The sequence below is a fragment of the Meles meles genome, chromosome 6 (assembly GCF_922984935.1).
Source record: "Meles meles chromosome 6, mMelMel3.1 paternal haplotype, whole genome shotgun sequence".
In the NCBI taxonomy this organism is placed as follows: domain Eukaryota; kingdom Metazoa; phylum Chordata; class Mammalia; order Carnivora; family Mustelidae; genus Meles; species Meles meles.
The window spans coordinates 146,535,558-146,553,203 of NC_060071.1; the positions used below are offsets into that span (position 1 = coordinate 146,535,558).

General features: G+C 46.9%; 1 protein-coding gene across 1 annotated transcript in view; it reads left to right on the forward strand.

The window, feature by feature from the left end:
• The first annotated feature begins 5,282 nt into the window (after nt 1-5,282).
• Nucleotides 5,283-17,646, forward strand: part of EVL (Enah/Vasp-like) — a 145,888-nt gene continuing 133,524 nt past the window's right edge. The window contains exon 1 of the mRNA XM_046009086.1: nt 5,283-5,402. Coding sequence (XP_045865042.1) covers nt 5,398-5,402 — 5 coding nt within the window. The 5' untranslated portion in view covers nt 5,283-5,397. The remainder of the gene's footprint in view (nt 5,403-17,646) is intronic.

The window sequence follows — 17,646 nt, forward strand, 5'->3', positions numbered from 1 at the left end:
TTTGGAATTCTTACTATTGAGAAGTCAGATCTCTTGAATCTATCATTTATGTGTTTTATTTTATCAATGATAATTTCTATTTCTTCCTTCTGTACTCTGTCTGCTTTGTGAAATAGATTTTTTTGTTTGATTTCCTAGGGCACAAGTCAACCAACTATGGCCTGCAGACCCAATCCAGCCTGACACCTGTTTTTGTAAACAAAGTGTTATTGGAACAAAGTCACGTCCATTCATTCATCGATTGGCCATGACTGTCTTCAAGCTGCAATGGCCAAGTGGAGTAGTTATGACACAAACTGAATGACCTGCAAAAAGCCAAAAATATTTATTATCTTGTTCTTTGTAGGAAAAGTATGCCAACACTTGTTCTAGATCAGTGTCTTTTCTGGGTTTTACTACCTCTAATTAACTTTTTCAATTTTGAAAATAATGTTTTTATTCCTAAGAATTACTTTTTGTTCTCATATTGCTCTCAAGCAAGATCTTCTTGACTCTTCTTGTAACTTCTCTATCATTCCCTCCATTAGACAGGCCACCTGCTGACTTCTCGTTCTCTTGGTAGAGCATCATGTGAGGGGATCGAAGACTTCAGATTTCCCAAGTCCCCTAAAATGTGTGCTCAGAGGCCCAGGCCTCCCAGCCCCATTGTAGGCAGGTCCCCTCGGCCCCACAAAGGCCTGGCTGTCAGGGTCTAAGCAGGTGTGGGACAGCTAGGAGAGAGGAGTGGCCAGGGAGTGTCTTCCCCAGGGATGATGGTATCAACCTCCCCCCCTGCCCCGCAAGCTGAGACCTCATCTCCAGGGCTGGGAAGGCCCAAGGGAGGTTGGGCCTCCCTAGGGTGGGGCTGGATGGGACATTCTTTCCCAAAGGCCTTGGGGCTCCCATGAAAAGGATCAGCAGCTCTCTCCTGGGTTGCTGGCCAGCGTGGCCTAAGGGATGCCCTTGGCTCAGCTTTCTAAACGTAATTAAGTGGAAACACTCAGGTAGCCTGGGATGGCAGGACTTGGCTCCAGGCTCCTCCAAAAAAAGTAGGCCTGCTCCAATCTGGGTCCCCAATCTGCTTCTCCCATTGCAAAGAGAGGCACTAAGAAGTTGCCCTCTGCGGAAAGGGTACCCAAGGTCCTCCTCTCCAGACCCTCAACACACATACCTGGCCAAGCTTCCCCTCGGTTGGTCCAGGTCTTTGAGACACTCAGCAGGAAGCTGGAGTCATCCCCAAGATGACCACCACAGGCCCCTCTCCCAAGACTTGCCCCTTCCTGAGCCTTCAAAGAGGGTGAAACATGACTTTAAGGAGAGCTGCTTTTTGAGCTGAAAAGCCTGAGAGGTGGAGTCAAAAGAGAAGCTCCAGCTATGAGCCACAGGCCATCCTTGAGCGCGTGGAAGGTAAAATGGGCCAGAAGTAATTTCTGTTTCCTTCCAGATGGAACAGGAGCACAAACAGGAGCTTGGATTTCCAAAATGAGTGGCTCCTGCAGGCATTGCTGGGACGAGTGCAAAGAGTCAACAGGGTCTCCTCACTTCTGTGCTGTAACAGATGTGGGGTCAAAAGAGGAATAAGACCTGCATGCTGTCCTCATGAAGTTCATGATCTAGCGGGCGAGCCAGCAGGTCAAAAAGACCATCGCAATATGAGATGGTGAAGCTGTGATGGGGCCGAGCCCCACACCCCCAAGCAGTATGGAGGATGGTGCCTGCAGCTCTGGGGGGAGGGGGTGTTTAGGGTTCTGAGAGAGAGGGGACAGGTGAGTGGGGGTTGAAGATGGTTTGCCAGGTAGACAGCAGCAGCGTCCTGGGCATCAGCAAGGCCGAGATACATAGGTGCTCAAAAACCTTGGATGAATGAATGATTGAAAATGAACTGTGTTATATTCAAGGAAAACACTGTTGGTAATAAGTGAGTTGGTCAATGAGGTTAATGGTGCAAAGGCAGATTTTCAAAAAAAGGTGCCGTGTCACAGGTGGTCCCCAAGGTCTCTGAGACATCTGTTGTCTTCACTTCAAAGAAGCGTGTCTTCACTCTGGGTTCTGGCATGGAGCAGTAATTGACTTCTGCTGTTAATATAAACCAGACATGGTCTCATTGGTGAATCATCGAAAGCAACTGTGTTTCTTTTGATTAGTTGGGGTGAGTGAGGTTTTGTTTGGCAACACCGAGAGAGAGAAGATGGTACACAGGGTTGGTTCCTCAACAGTGACCCCCCCCCCATCTGGAAAAGCCCCAAGAAACAGGGAGGGAGCAGGGGGTAACATCAGCAGTCTTGAAACGTGGGGTCTGCAGGAACCTGTGTCCTTTTGGCTCTTCATCCACTGGCCTATGTGACTTCTCCAGGCCTCAGTTTCACCCTCTGGACAGGAGGTTAGACAGATATCTTTGAGGGTTTCCTGGCTCTATTACGTGTCTGTGGCTCTATGACTTGCCGAGGCTAACAGCAGAATGCCTGTGTTTCCTGCCTCCCCCACAAATGGGAAAACCAGTCCAGGAGGGTCTTCCAGTTGACCCATGGGTAGTAAGCCTGGCTACGTGTCCTACAATGTCACACATCACGTGTCACAAAATCACTGGCTTTGGTGAGCAATCTTTTCAAATCTGAGGAAGGGTGACCTTCAGACACAAATCACTTAGGGACCATACGTGTCAAATATATGTTAAAGTTCTTTTTATCGGAAGAGTGCAAAACATGAATTCATGTGCCTTGAAGTGGCAAGGCGTTTTCAGTAAATGGGAAACATGCTAAGTAGACTGGTTTCAAAAACGTATAGTTAGTGGGGAGGGGATGGAGAGGCAAGAGTGAGGCTGCTGGGGGAGGGTGGAAAGTCTTTTCAGGAGCCTACACTGTGCTGTTCCTCAGCCGTGCCCACGAGGATGTAGGAGTCCCGTCTGTGGGGTGAGAAAGGGAGGCTCAGAAAGGTCTACACTGCCGGTAGAGTGGCAACACGTGGAGTTCTCCTCCCTAAGCATCCTGGGCTGGTGGGCACGACCAACACCCATTCATGGAGGAGCAGCCCTCAGCTTAGAGCACAAGTGGTCCCTATCTGTCCTCCCCAGCCCTTCCTGCTGCTCATGAAGCCCTCTGAGGCTCAGACACAGGATCCAGGAAGTGATCTCTCCAGGAGCCCCACAGCTGATCTTACAAATGCACTGAGTGATGTTGGACCCCTTTCACTTTCTTGGGATCCCACCCCTCCATCTCCTACCAACAGAAGGATTTGCAGTTCCCTTCCAGCATCAAAATTCTCTGTCCTCCTGTCTTAATTGTTCCAGGATATTGGTGGTTAGCAGGAAAGGTCGACAGGAGGTATATTTCCCACACCTTTGGTGCTAATAATGCTCTATAGTAAATCTGTTACCAACAGGGCCCGGTGACCCTTTTCCAGTTACAGGATAGTAACAACTTATCAGACTCCAAGGCACCAGAGAGGTCAGCGTGGGCCCCAAGCTCCAATAAATCAAGCTGGGAACAAACAGGCCAACATCCCAGGGGCCAGGGTTGGTGATCTCCCACAGTCCAATGTGCACTGACCAAGAGTGACACTGCCTATACAGAACACCCTGCATGTCTCCAGGTGCCCTGCAGATTGTCCATTTTAGTCATCTGTAGTGTCTAACCAGTCTCTTCTGTAGCAGTGAGCCAACCTCGACCCTGGCAGGAGGGGGACAAATAAGGTGAGAAGGAGCTGAAACCCTCTGGACCTGCTAACAAGACCGTAGGGGACGAATGTGTCCTTTTGAGTTTGAAGACTCCAGCTCCAACAAATAGAAAGAAAGGGAAAATGTGACGATCAGTCCCTAAGGAACTCATGACAAGCGGATGGTGAGGGAGAGGTAGGTGATACGGAGGGGAGTGAGCACCTAGAGAGCCATCCTGCTCCCCCCGAGAACCGCGTTCAACTGCAGCAAACCAGAACGAACGGGCACTGGGATTCTGAGTCAGAGAAATCCTGGACTGAGAACCGGCTCCACCACTTCCTGTACCGCGGGCAAAACCACAAAAGTCACAGAGCCTCTTCATCCCGGCCAGGAGTAAAACAGCGACGCTTCCCCGCCCTAAATCCCAAACGTTGCCAAATGCTTGATATGCTCTTGTTTGGACTCAATTTTTAAGAAGGTAGCTATGATTTCCATGTTACTGTGAAAGACAGGAGAGGGAGCACCAGAGGCAGAATTGAGCAAGCACGACGATCTGTGTCCACTTAGATATGGGCAGTGCAACCCCGGAGGTTTCTAGCCAGCAATGAAGATCGCTAACCTTTAGGAAGGGTGGGAACTTAACAACCGGTGAAAACCGGGAGCGCCTGTTTTGTGCTGTGATTTTTCACAGGTGAGGTTTGGGGGCGCCTGATAAGGCGCTCCTTGGGCTAGGGGACGTCCTCCACGTGTTGCTGTAACCCCAAAGCTTCGACTCCCGGTCCCAGACCTGGCTACTTACAAAAAGAGGGCTCACTGGTCGGTAACCTCGACACCCCTCGGATCCCGGCTGCCCCCTTCGTCCGAGCAGCTGCGGAGCACCGCAAGGGGAGGGGGAACCCCCGAGCCCACTCACACCGACGCCGGCATACTAAGCGCCCTTGGTGGATGCTGGGGGCGCCCCACGCGGGGGGGGGCTCTGCGCTCCACGTGCCGGCCTGGCGCCCCGCCCCGCCCACGACTCCACCTCACCCTCACGGCTCCGCCCCTCGCTGGTCCTCCCCCGCCCCCTCTGTCCTAAGCCCCGCCCCCCGCGGCTCGTCCCTCGCAGGAAGCCCAGTCCCCACAGCCCGGCCCCCGAAGCTCCGGCCTGTCCGTCGCGGGTCCTCCTTCCCGAGAAGCCCAGCCCCTCGCAGCTCCGCCCCGCCCCTCGCAGCCCTCGGCTCTGCGCTCCCGGAGGCGCGGGCGGCTGGGCCCCGCGCCTTTTGTGTCGGGCTCGGGCCGCCGCGCGCGCACGCCCCTCGGCGGCCGGGGGCGGCGGGACGCAGACGCGCGCGCCCCCTCGGCGGGCGGAGGGACGCCCCCTCAGTCCCGGCTCGCGGCGGAGCTCGCCCGCGCGCGCCCCCCGCCTCCTCCTCGGCCGTCGCCGCGCCGCCCGCGCCCGCCCGGGCCGGCGCCCCGAGTTAAGGCGGGCGCGCGCTCGCCCCCTCCCCTCCGCCGCCCGCCTTGCCCCCGGCGGCGCGCGCACACGCCGGCCCGGGCACGCGCCCGCCAAGATGGCAGGGGCCGGGGCCCAGCTGTCAGGCGCCGCCGCGGCAGCCCGTCTCCGCAGCTAGCGGCCCGGACGCCCGCCCCGAGAAGATGCTCCCCCGCTGCCCCCCGCAGCCCAGCGAGACGCGGAGCCGCCGCGCCCGGGGCCGGCTCCCCCGCTAACGCCCCGCGCCCCGCGCCGCGCCCCCCGGCCCCGCGCGCCCGCCCCGGCAGCGACAATGAGGTGAGTCGGGCGAGCCGCGCGGCGGGAAAGGACGGGGCGGGCGCGCGGGGGCGTCGGCGGGGGCGGTGCGGGGGCGTCGAGGACGGCGGGCGGGGGCGGCGCGGGCGGCCGGTGGAGGCGGCGGGGGGCACCTGCGGGGCGGGGGGCCGGGCCGGCGGGCAGGTGTGGCGGCGCCGGGCCGCGGCCGTTCGGCCTCCCCTCCCCGGCGCCCCCCGGCCGCGCTGCGAGCCCCGCTTCGGCGGTTTCCCGCAGCCGCACGCGTCTCGCGCCCCCTCCCCTCTCCCCGGCTTCTCGCGCGCCGGGCAGTGCCGGACCCCAGGGCAGCCCGGCCCGAGCCGTCCCCAGCCGGGGCTCTGCTGGCTGTCAGGCCAAGAGATACAGCCCTGCGGGCGCCCGCGAGCCGGAATCCTTCCCCCGCGGTCGCCGACCCTCGCTGGTCGGGGTGATCACCCCCTTGCCTTTTTTCTGGGTAATTGTGCCTCCAAACACACAGCCCGTCGCACCTACGGTGTCTGCGGTCTCGCCTTGCTTGTTTCGTGAACTTTACGTGAACGGAACAATACAATGAGTGTTCTTTTGTGTCTGCCTGCCTTCCCCCAAGTTGTTTTCGAGGTTCATCCATTTGCTCCCTAACCTGTAGCAGCCCATTGTATGAACATGCCGCAGTTTGTCCAGCCCCCTGGCGGTGGGCGTTTGACTTGTGTCTGCCTTTTGGCTGTCGTGCATACACGTCTGTGTCCCCCGCGCACTCAGTTCTGTCGGGGACATAGCTAACAGTGGAATTTCTGGATCAAAAGATTGGCATGCCTTCAGAATTAATAGATGATACCAAGTTTCCAAAGCATTTGACTCCTTCCGCAAGCGTTTGAGAGTTCTTGTGCGCCATGTCCTTGGCAGCACTAGGTATTGTCAGTCTTAAACTTTAGCCATCCTGCCGAGTGCGAAGTGTATCCCGCTGTGGTTTTAGATTGTACTTTCCTGCCGACCCATGAGGTCATGCTCGTGTTTATTTGGTAGCCTCTTTTATTATTAAGTGCCTGTTCAGTTGTTTTGCCCATTTTTCTTTGGGATTTACATGGCTTTTCTCTCCTAATTTGTAGTTCCAGTCTGAAGTCAAGAAGATTGCTTCTTAAAACACCTTGCAGAAATCCTACTGTTTTGCCCTTCGAATTAAGATCTACACAGTTCACTTGGAATTTGTTTTTGTGTGACTTTGTGTATTTGTGTGTGTGTAACTTTTTGTGGAATTGATTTTTTGTGGAAAAGGGGATTACATTTCACTTTTACCAGCACCGTTTATTCAGCACTGATTATCAAAAAGGTCATCTTTTCCCCATATTTCTTCAACGCCTTCTTCGTCATCTTCCATACTTCCATTTGGGACCATTTCGTTTCTCTGAAGAATACCCTTTAGTGTTCCTTTAGTGCAGGTGTGGGGTGACAGATTCTTACAGTGTGTTTGTCAAGCAGAGAGAGTCAATTATCCTATGGTTTGCTTATTCGTGGAGCATAAGGAATAACATGGAGGACATGAGGGGATGGAGAGGAGAAGGAAGTTGGGGGAAATCCCAGGGGGAGACAAACCATGAGAGACTGTGGACTCTGAAAAACAATCTCAGGGTTTTGGAGGGAGAGGGTTGGGTCTTGGGTGAGCCTGGTGGTGGGTATTAAAGAGGGAATGAATTGCATGGAGCACTGGGTGTGGTGCATAAACAATGAATTTTGGAATACACACAAAAAAATTAGATTTAATTCAATTTTTTAAAAAGAAAAAAACCAATAGCTTAATTGAAATACAATTCACACAGCGTAAAATGTGCTCATTTAAAGTATACAATTCCGTGGTTTTTAGTATTTTCACAGTTTTGCAACCATTACTGCAATCTAATTTTAGAACATTTTCCTCCATTGTGAAGGGCCTTTTAGGTACTTAAAGAATTCTTTGTTTGCCATTGTTTTCTTTAAGCATTTCAAAGACATTTCATTATCCCTGACTTGGATTACTTCTTTTGAGAAGTCACTTGTCAATCTGTCATTCTCTTGAAAGCAGTCTTTTTCTCTGGGTGCCTTTAAAATAGTCTCTTTGTCTTTGGTTTTCAGCAATTTTTCTATGCTGTTCCTGGTGGGATTTTTTATTTTTTATTATTGTTATTTTTTTTAACTTATGACTGGAATGCTTAGGTCTTCTTGAATCTGTGGCCTTACATCTTTCATTAGGTTTAGAAGTCATCAGCCATTAATACATGAAATATTACTTCTGCCCCATTCTATCTCACCTTTCTTTCTGGGACTCCAGTTAAACATGTTAGATCTTTCATTAGATTTTCTGTCTCTTAGCCTTTCTTCTGTGTTTTCTGTTTGTCTCTCTGTCCTCATTCTGAGTATCTCCTCACTTATCTCTTTTTCTTCTGCTATAAATGATCAATTAAACCATCGGTTGAGGGTGGGGTTATTTTGTTTTTTAAAGATTTTATTTATTTATTTCAGAAAAAGAGAGAGAGCCAGCTCAAACCAGAGGGACAGGCAGAGTTAAAAGCAGACTTCCCACTGAGGAGGGAGCCCAATGTGGGGCTCTATCTGAGGACCCTGAGATCAGGACCTGAGCTGAATTCTGACACTTAACTGATAGACACCCAGGTGCCCCTTTGTGTTTTTTTGATTTTGTTTTTTTTAACACCCAAGATGGGCTCAAACTCACAAGCCCAAGATCAGGAATCACATGCTCTACCCACTGAGCCAGCTGGGCATGCCTCAGTTGAGTTTTTCATTTCAGTTATATATTTTTCAATTCTTTAATTTCCATGTGGTTTTCTTTTTATAGCTTACCGTTATCTGCCAAAATTATCAATCTTGTCTTTTATCTCCTTGAATATGGTATGCATAATTATCTCAAGGTTTGTCCGATTGTGGCACTAATTGTGAGTCTTGTCTGCTATCTATTTTCTCTCGGTTTTCATTTATTTCATCTTGTCTCCTTATGTGCCTAGTTTTTGTTTTGTTTTGTTTCTTTAATTTTGTCCTGGCCATTGAATTTGCTTAATTATTTTGTAGAAATTGTTGGAGATCTAAGGTGATGTTTTCCTCTGCCGGAGAGAATCCACATTTGCTTTCGTCAGGCGAATGGGGCACTTGGGATCTGGAGTCACTTCAGTGCAGTCTCAGGGATCGAGCTCTTTCTAAACCGAGCTGCAGTCCCTGTGAGGACCAGCCTGTTTGGTCCACCTTTACTCCCAGGGTTCAGCTCTCCACTAGCACCTTCCCTCCCTAAGCCAACACCAAACTTTTAGCGGTTCCCTTTGGAATCGGCAAACACCCCCAAGGAGAAGTAGCTCTGAATACTGAGCTCACTTTCCTGACTCTGACATTTCTTCCTCCTCTAGGCCTCCATGCAAATATTTATTATATTCTTTTCCTGCTTGTCTCCTTCTCTTCGGTTAGATATTGTTCTGATTTACTTAGTCCAAGGTTGCTGGAAATAAAAGCTCTTCATTCATGCGGGTTAGGGGCAGTTTGGTCAGGATTGAATTCTGCAGGATGTGTAAGCTAGCAGCCTATAGAAAACGCTGTGGAGAATAATAACAACTATTTTCAGGGAGCCTGGGTGGCTCCGTCGGTTAAACCACTGCCTTTGACTCAGGTCATGATCCCAGGGTCTGCCTCTGCCCGCCACTGCCTACTTGTGCGCGCGCGCTCTCTCTCTCTGTCAAGTAAATAAATAAACTCTTTAAATCAATCAATAACAGCCGTTTTCGTGTGTTATGTCAACTCTATTAGATTGTCAGTTTGTGAGATACTCTTAGAATTAAGATAATCTCAAAATTAAATCTTTATTTCCTCGTAATATATAATTAGTTGAAAAAATGAGAGTTTAGTGCAGGTCATTACTGTGATGCAAAAGATACTGGAAGCACATGCTTTCCTCTCTTTTTTCCGTATTTCTTTCTTTCTTTTGTTTTGATTTCCTGGTTTATTTGTTAAAAATTACCCTTTATCTGGTCCTCTTGAATAGAACATTTAATCTTTTGATCAACAATAGCATAATAGCATTCTCATATTCTGTTCTTTTGGATCAGATAAAATGGCATGACTGTAGAAATGAAAGTTTATAATTGGCTTTTCCAAAGTGGGCCATTCAGTTATTCTTTTTAAGTTATCTGTTTTTTACACCGATTTTTTTTCAGGAATCACTTCTATAGTTTGTTACACAGTTTTTTTAAAAATGCTGCTGACAGTTCACCATGGTTATCTGTCACAGACTGTTTAGAGTTAAGCACCAACGTGCGTACATCGACTTGTACCCCGAGTACTTGGCTTTTGCACTAGGACCTAAATGAGTCAAAGGAGTATATTCATTACCTCTGTTGTCAGCTCATTTGATTGGGATATTTATAAGCAACTTGGTTCATCCATGAAAAGTATTTTGCTTTCTGTTCAATGCTGAGTTTTTTCAGTGAAAGTAATACATTTTTCTTGCTAGATAATCTCATGGGGGTATGGAGATGGGGCCTGTTCATAAAGGTATCAAGGTAGTTTCCAAAGCATCCCTTTGCAGGAGTGTCTAAGAAAGGCATAGGGCTCAAGATGCATCCTCGTGAATAAACTGAACATTTGAGGCACATATTTTTCACATATTTTAGGAAAAAAAAAGTCCTGTTGAATCAAACTCCTCAGATAATTAAGGTTGTATCTGAGTTTTTCTTTCTATTGTAGACTATTTGCCTGAATCCTTCCCTTTTCCTAACAGACCTAATGTATTTTCATGTCTTCATTCAAAAAATCATTTTTTGAGGGCTTACTGGTTCCTGATGCTGGATTAGGAGGGTAGGGAGGTGAAAAGAACCAGACCTCCCCTCCCAAATAGTCCCCATCCTTAAATGATATACTAGATCCCTTTCTGCATCCTTTTTTTCTTAAAAACCGAACCCCCCACATACACAGTATACAGTGTATTTCTGTTGATATGCTTTCGTCATTTATCTTTGGGGAACATTTTCTCTGAACATTTTCCTTATCTGCCTTTTTATCTTTTAAAGATCTGATATATAGAAGGTTAAGATTTTTATGTCATTAAGTCCTTTTCTTTGTGGTTTTCCTGTCATTTTTTATGCTGAAGATAGCATTCCTTTAGAAGTTTGATAAGTATTAAATTGTTTTTCTATTTTATATATAAAATATGAAAAAGCCATCCTTTGGGGTTCCTGGTTGGCTCTGTGGGTTAAAGCCGCTGCCTTCGGCTCAGGTCATAATCCCAGGGTCCTGGGATCGAGCCCCACATTGGGCTCTCTGCTCAGCAGGGAGCCTGCTTCCCCTCCTTCTCTCTCTGCCTGCCTCTCTGTCTGTCTGTCAAATAAATATCTTTAAAAAAAAAAGTCATCCTTCAATTTGTCTGGACTATGAGGTGAAGATCAAAATTACCTTTTTCTTCAAAACTGCTGGTCAGGGCACCCGGGTGGCTCAGTGGGTTAAACCCTCTGCCTTCGGCTCAGGTCATGGTTCCAGGATCCTGGGATCGAATCCCGCATCGGGTTCCCTGCTCAGCAGGGAGCCTGCTTCCCTTCCTCCCTCTCTGCCTGCGTGTGATCTGTCTGTCAGATAAATAAATAAAATCTTTTAAAAAAATCAAACTGGTCAGTTACTTGACTGTACCAGTCGATACATGGCGGAGGTATCGGGAACATTTCCTCGTTAGATGGCGATACAGGCATCTGGAGCTCACAGTCGTCTTCAAGGGTGCATGGTTGCAACCAGTCACATCTGAATAAGGATCAACCCCTAGTCCTCAGAGCAGTTACCTGCCCCCAGCAGGGCCTGCCCTGTGTATGTAAGACACAGCCGGTCCAGCATCCGACAGGTCTGGTTTTGTGCCAGGGATCTACCTCATCTGGGCCAAGTGCATTTTATCAGTCTTGGAGTTATACAGACTGCAGTGGGATTGCAGGGCCCAGGACCAGATACACAGGCACAAACACAGTCCTTACTTGTCACCGTGAGCCTGTACTAGCTAACACATGTGGGTCCAAGTACATTTCTGAACGTAGTGCTGCAGAATGGGGCCAGAAGAGCGTTTCTCCAGGTCATGGAGGGAGTCCTTGGAAGTCATATTAGGAAGCCTAGGGAGACCTGGGCTCTCTTCTGTTGTTCTGTCTGCCTGTTTTTCGGCTGGTGCCACTGCTTTATTGACCTTGTAGACGATGGTTTTTACTTTTTTTTTTAAAGATTTTATTTATTTATTTTAGAGAGAGAGAGCACGCACGCGCGTGTGTGAGCAAGGGGAGGAACAGAGGCAGGAGAGAAGTAGGCTCCATGCTGAGTACAGAGGCCAACGTGGGGCTCCATCTCAGGACCCTGAGATCGTGACCTGAGTGAAATCCGGAGTTGGACTCGCAACCAACTGAGCCACCCAGGCCCCGAGTTTTACTTTTAACGGAAATTTTAATGTCAGCATTTTGTCGAAGAATACAGAGCAATTCAGAAACCTATCTCAGAGTGTTTGAGAAAAGACTCATTCGAGTCAGCAGTATTCCAGGGTTCTTTGTGTGAGACATGTGCGGAAATGGTTCTAATAGCTTATGCTGGTGATTTCCCAAGCTGGTGAAAAGAGGTCACCATGAATCATAGTGCCATTTATTGTATTTTATTTTAAATTTTTATTTATATTTCAGTTAGCTTTGAGTGTAGTACTAGTTTCAAGTGTACAATTTAGTAATTCAAGACATCATACAGCACCCGGTGCTCATTACAACACGTGCACTCCTTAATCCCCATCACCTGTCTCACCCATCCCCCTGCCCAGCCGCTCTCTATAGTTAAGAGCTTGTTTCTAGGTTTCCCTCTCTCCCCCGCTTTTTTCCCCTTTAATCGTTTTTTGTTTGTTTCTTAAATTCTTTTTTTTTTTTAAGATTTTATTTATTTATTTGACAGATCACAAGTAGGCAGAGAGGCAGGCAGAGAGAGTGGGGGAAGCAGGCTCCCTGCAGAGCTGAGAGCCCAGTGTGGGGCTCGATCCCAGGACCCTGAGATCATGACTGGAGCCGAAGGCAGAAGCTTAACCCACTGAGCCACCCAGGTGCCCCTGTTTCTTAAATTCTATGAGTAAAATCATATGGGGTTTGTCTTTCTCTGACTTATTTCACTTAGCATAATACTCTCTATCCACACCATTGCAAATGCCAGAATTTTGTTCTTTTTTATGGCTGAGTAATATTCCATTATATATATTTCTTTGTGCATGCGTGTATATGTATACACACACATCATATATCCTCTACCCATTCATCAGTCTGTGGACTTGTGAGCTCTTTTCCTTTTTTGGCTATTGTAGATAATGCTGCTGTATACATCAGGGTGCATGTCTCCCTTTGAATTAGTATTTTGTATTCTTTGTACAAATATCTAGTAGTGCAATTGCTGGGTCATAGGGTAGCTCTAGTTTTAACTTTTTGAGGAACCTCCATACTGTTTTCCAGAGTGGTTGCACCAGTTTGCATTCCCACCACCAGTGCAGGAGAGTTCCCCTTTCTACACATTCTCGGCAGCATGTGTTTCTTGTGTTCTTTTTAGCCATTCTGACAGGTGTGAGGTGATACGTCATTGTAGTTTTGATTTGCGTTTCCCTGATGCTTCTCATGTGTCTGTTGGCCATCTGTGTGGCTTGTTTGGGAAAATGTCTATTTGTGTTTTCTACTCATTTTTGCTAATTGGATTATTTGTGGAGTTTTTTGAGTTGTATAAATCCTTTGTGTATTTTTTTAAAGATTTTATTTATTTGACAGAGATCACAAGTAGGCAGAGAGGCAGGCAGAGAGAGAGGGGGAAGCAGGCTCCCCGCCAAGCAAAGAGTCCGATGTGGGGCTTGATCCCAGGACCCTGGGATCATGACCTGAGCCGAAGGCAGAGGCTTTAACCCACTGAGCCACCCAGGTGCCCCTGTATTTTGAGCATTAACCCTTTATCGGATATATCATTTGCAAATATATTCTCTCATCCCACAGGATCCCTTTTGTTGTTTCCTTCACTGAGCAGCTTTTTATTTTGATGAAGTCCCACTAGTTCATTTCCGCTTTTGTTTCCCTTGTCTTCAGAGATGTGTCTAGAAAGAACTTGCTACAGCCAATGTCAAAGAGATTGCTGCCTGGTTTCATGTCTCACATTTAGATCTTTAATCCATTTTGAATTTATTTTTAAAAAAGATTTATTTCTTAGAGCACCTACATGTGCACGGGAGTGGGGGAAAAAGCAGGGGGAGGGGGAGAGAGAGTCTTAAGCAGACTCCTTGCTGAGCACAGAGCTTGACCACCTGACCGGGGCTCGAACTCATGACCCTGAGATCATGACAGGAGCCAAAACCAAGAGTTGAACACTTAACCAGGTGAGCCAGCCAGGAGCTCCTATTATGAATATATTTTCGTGTGTGGTGTAAGAAAGTGGTCCAGGTTCATTCTTCAGTGCGTTGCTGTCCAGTTTTCCCAACACCATTTGTTGAAGAGACCATCTTTTTCCTTTGGATATTCATTCCTGCCTCTTCAAAGATTAATTGACTATAAAGTTGTGGGTTGATGATGATTTTTAATATGAGCAAAATCATCCTTTTGTTAAAGGACTGTCATTTTGAATTTTGCTGGTTTGGTCATTTTGTTTGTATCTAGTTGTAAACATAATAAATTTAACCTTACATTTGTAGTTGTACATAAATAAACTGCATGAAAATAAATCAGGTTCCCTTTAAAGGGAATCTATATACTACCCAAGTTTGAACTTTGCAGTAGACTATAAGCTTAATGGTAACTGAGTTGTTAAATGACTGTATCATAAGTGCTAGAGTAATATGAAGGGGATCTCCAGGTGACCTCAGGGTGGGGGAGGGGGGAAGGGCAGTGGCCCCCTCAGCAAACAACTCTTCATTTTCTCTTTCCTAGCCCAAAAGAAGATCACCATAGAAACAATTTCTGTTGGAACTTTTCTCTCACTTTTTAGAAAAATAACTTTTTCCTGATTTGAATGTGGTATATATTACATGCAGAGAGTTTGAAAGCATAGGAAGGTAGAGAGACGGTACAAACCAGCACTGATCTGTTGTTTGGGAAAACCACATTAAACATGGGCTTTAGTTCCTTTACACGCGTAAGGGAACATTTTCACAAAACTGATATTGGGCAGTGTATTGGATATTTTCCATTTAACATGTGTGTTTTACCCCCTCGTTAAATAGTCTTTGAAAATATTTTAAGTAGGCGAATAGTATCTATTATATGGCATACCATACTTTATTTATCAGCACTCCAATTTTAGGACCGTTAACTTGCTTTTAGGGTTTCGTCATTGTAAATAGCACAGTGGTTCATGTCTGTGCACATAATTCTTAGGTACATCTTTGATTATTTCCTTAAGATAAATTAGTAAAACAGTATTATTACTGGCATCAAAGGGTATAAACATTTTAATTTTAATTTCGTATACTAACCCTTTATCGGATATGTCATTTGCAAATATATTCTCTGATAATTAACATCAGAATGTTAATTTTAAACAGAGAAGAGAGAAAGAAAGAGATAAAGTTAATAAAAGGAGGTTTAATCCTGTCTTAACGTAGAGGTTCCCCCCAAAACAAAGGACTAAGAGAAAGGTCAGAAGTAAATGGTGTGGTTCCATGTGCTCACCAGTGGGGGGAGCCCCGTTCCCGATTCCTCCATAGCTGCTGGCGTGCAGGTGGACCATGTGTCTTTGTCTTTAAGGCTGTGTGAAAGACATTTTCTCTTCAGTTTGGAGTTCATGTTGGAGTGTGGACAAACTTTCTAAAAAACTTGTATTATGCCACACTTTGCCCCCTATTTTCTAAATAGGGGGATTTTAGAGTCAGACCTGATTCTGCTCCAGAGCCACTCATTACCTGACTGAGCAAATTACTTAACCTTAATGAGCCTCCATTTTTCTCACGTGTACTGAGGATAATTCCACTTCCTGCACAGGGTTTTGTGAGGATCAGTCGAGAATGCATAAAAAGTTCTTAGCCTGTGGTGTCCAATAAAGCTTAGTTACCTACCTCCCCCACCCCAATTCGTTATGTCTGCAAGGAAGATCAACCCTGAAAAATCTGGAACAATTCTAAATTCAGATCTTCTGCCCTTTGTCAATCACTGAATCATTCATCTTCCATAAGTGGTAATTTTTTGGTTTGGAAGCCATAGTTCTTACTAATGCTTCAATTTCTAAAAATGATTATCTATAAAGATACAAAGGAGAACTGTTAAAAACAAAAAAGGAGGCAGGCTATTTGGCGGGAGAAGAGATCATTGTACCAGAACATTTACATTAAGAAATAGTTACTGCGGGGACGCCTGGGTGGCTCAGTGGGTTAAGCCACTGCCTTCGGCTTGGGTCATGATCCCAGGGTCCTGGGATCGAGTCCCGCATGGCCTCCTTGCTCGGCAGGGAGCCTGCTTCTCTCTCCACCTTTGCCTGCCTCTCTGCCTGCCTGTGTGCTCTCTCTCTCTCCTTCTCTCTGACAAATAAATAAAATAAAATATTTAAAAAAATAAAAAGAAATAGTTACTGCGGGGCACCTGGGTGGCTCAGTCAGTTAAGCATCTGCCTTTGGCCTGGGTCATGATCCCAGGGTCCTAGTCTCAAATCCTGCCTGGGCTCCCGCTCAGTGGGGAGTCTGCTTCTCCCTCTTCCTCTTGGCCCCCCGCCCCGCCCCCAGCTTGCTCATGGACTCTCTTTCTCTCTTTCAAGTAAGTGACTATAACGTCACTTCCTCCAGGAGTTAATCCTTGAGCCCTTCCCTGAAGGCCCTTCCCTGTTACTTGCCTGCATGGCATCCCATATCTCATCTTCTGTAACTCTTTATAATTATTTACATATTTTCTCCTATACTTCATGGAGGATTATGCCTGTTTTGATCGCTGGTGGGTCCCTAGAGCCTAGCACCGTGCCTGGCACTTGGTAAATACTTCATCACTACTGATGCTGCCGCCTATACCTAAAATGGAGAGTGAATCATGACATTGTCATTCCAGCTTGACCTGGGTCCTTCCAAGTACAACATTCCAGGCATCCACCCCCAGATTGGGGAAGCTGGCATCCAAACGGGAGCGGTTTCATTATGGGAATAATGATTTACTGCGTAACTGGGGTGATGGTGCTTTAGTCTGTTGTTCCCATATGGCTGCTGTGGGGCATGATTGTTTGTTGATGTGTGGCTGGATTGTTTTTCCTGCTATTTCCTTGTAAGGACATTATGTGCTGTAACTTTTGGTGTCTTGGATGTTTCTCAAACTTTACCGTGCCCGGGAATCACTTGTGAAGCTACTTTTAAAACGCAGATCCCATTGCCAGAGGTGGAGGAATGCTTTCTTAAAATCTCTTTTTCTCAAAAAAAAAAACAACAAAAAAACTCTTTTTCTCTTTCTATTAATAGAATTTATATTTTAGAACAATTTTGTGTTTACAGAAAATTTGAACAGATAGTACAGAGAGTTCCCATATACCCTGCACACATATAAATTGTGTCATTTCCCCTGGTACCAACATCTTATATTTAAGGGACATTTGTTATACTTAATGAGCTAATATCGACACATTCTTATTAGCTAAAGTCCATACTTCACTCCTTGCTTCTACCTTGTGTCCTTCTGTTCCAGGGTCCCATCCGGGACACCACAGCACGTTTCATTGTTGTAGCTCCTCAGCTCCTCTTGGCTTTGATAGTTTTTCAGCCTTTCCTTATTTCTGATGACCTTGACTTGTTTCAAGGAGTACTTATTAGATTATTGTAGGATGCCCCTTGTTGGAATTTGTCTCGGGTTTTTCTCAGGGTTAGAGTGGGGTTGCGGGTTCTGGGAGGAAGACCACAGAGCCAAGGCGCCGAGGTGCCGTTTCTTCATATCATGCAGAGGGCACGCTCTGGCTGATACTGACCGCAGTCACCTGGCTGATGTCATGTTTTAGGTATCGCCCTTGTGAAGTTAGTCTCTTCGTCCCCTTTTTAAGAAAGCTCACGGCACACACTTAAGCAGTAGGGAGTTGTGCTGTTTCTCCTGATGAGTGCTTTTTAAATATTAATAGTAATTTTTATATGCATTAGAAGAAAATAGTGCATTACATCCACATTATTTTAACTGAGTTCCCCAGAGGGCTGTATCTGAGACAAAGGCCCATGTGAGAGGAGCTTTCAAGGGAGTGTTCCCCCTGGGAGCAGGAATGAGGGGAGGTCAGGGCGAAGGAAAGAGGAAGAGCCAACATAGGC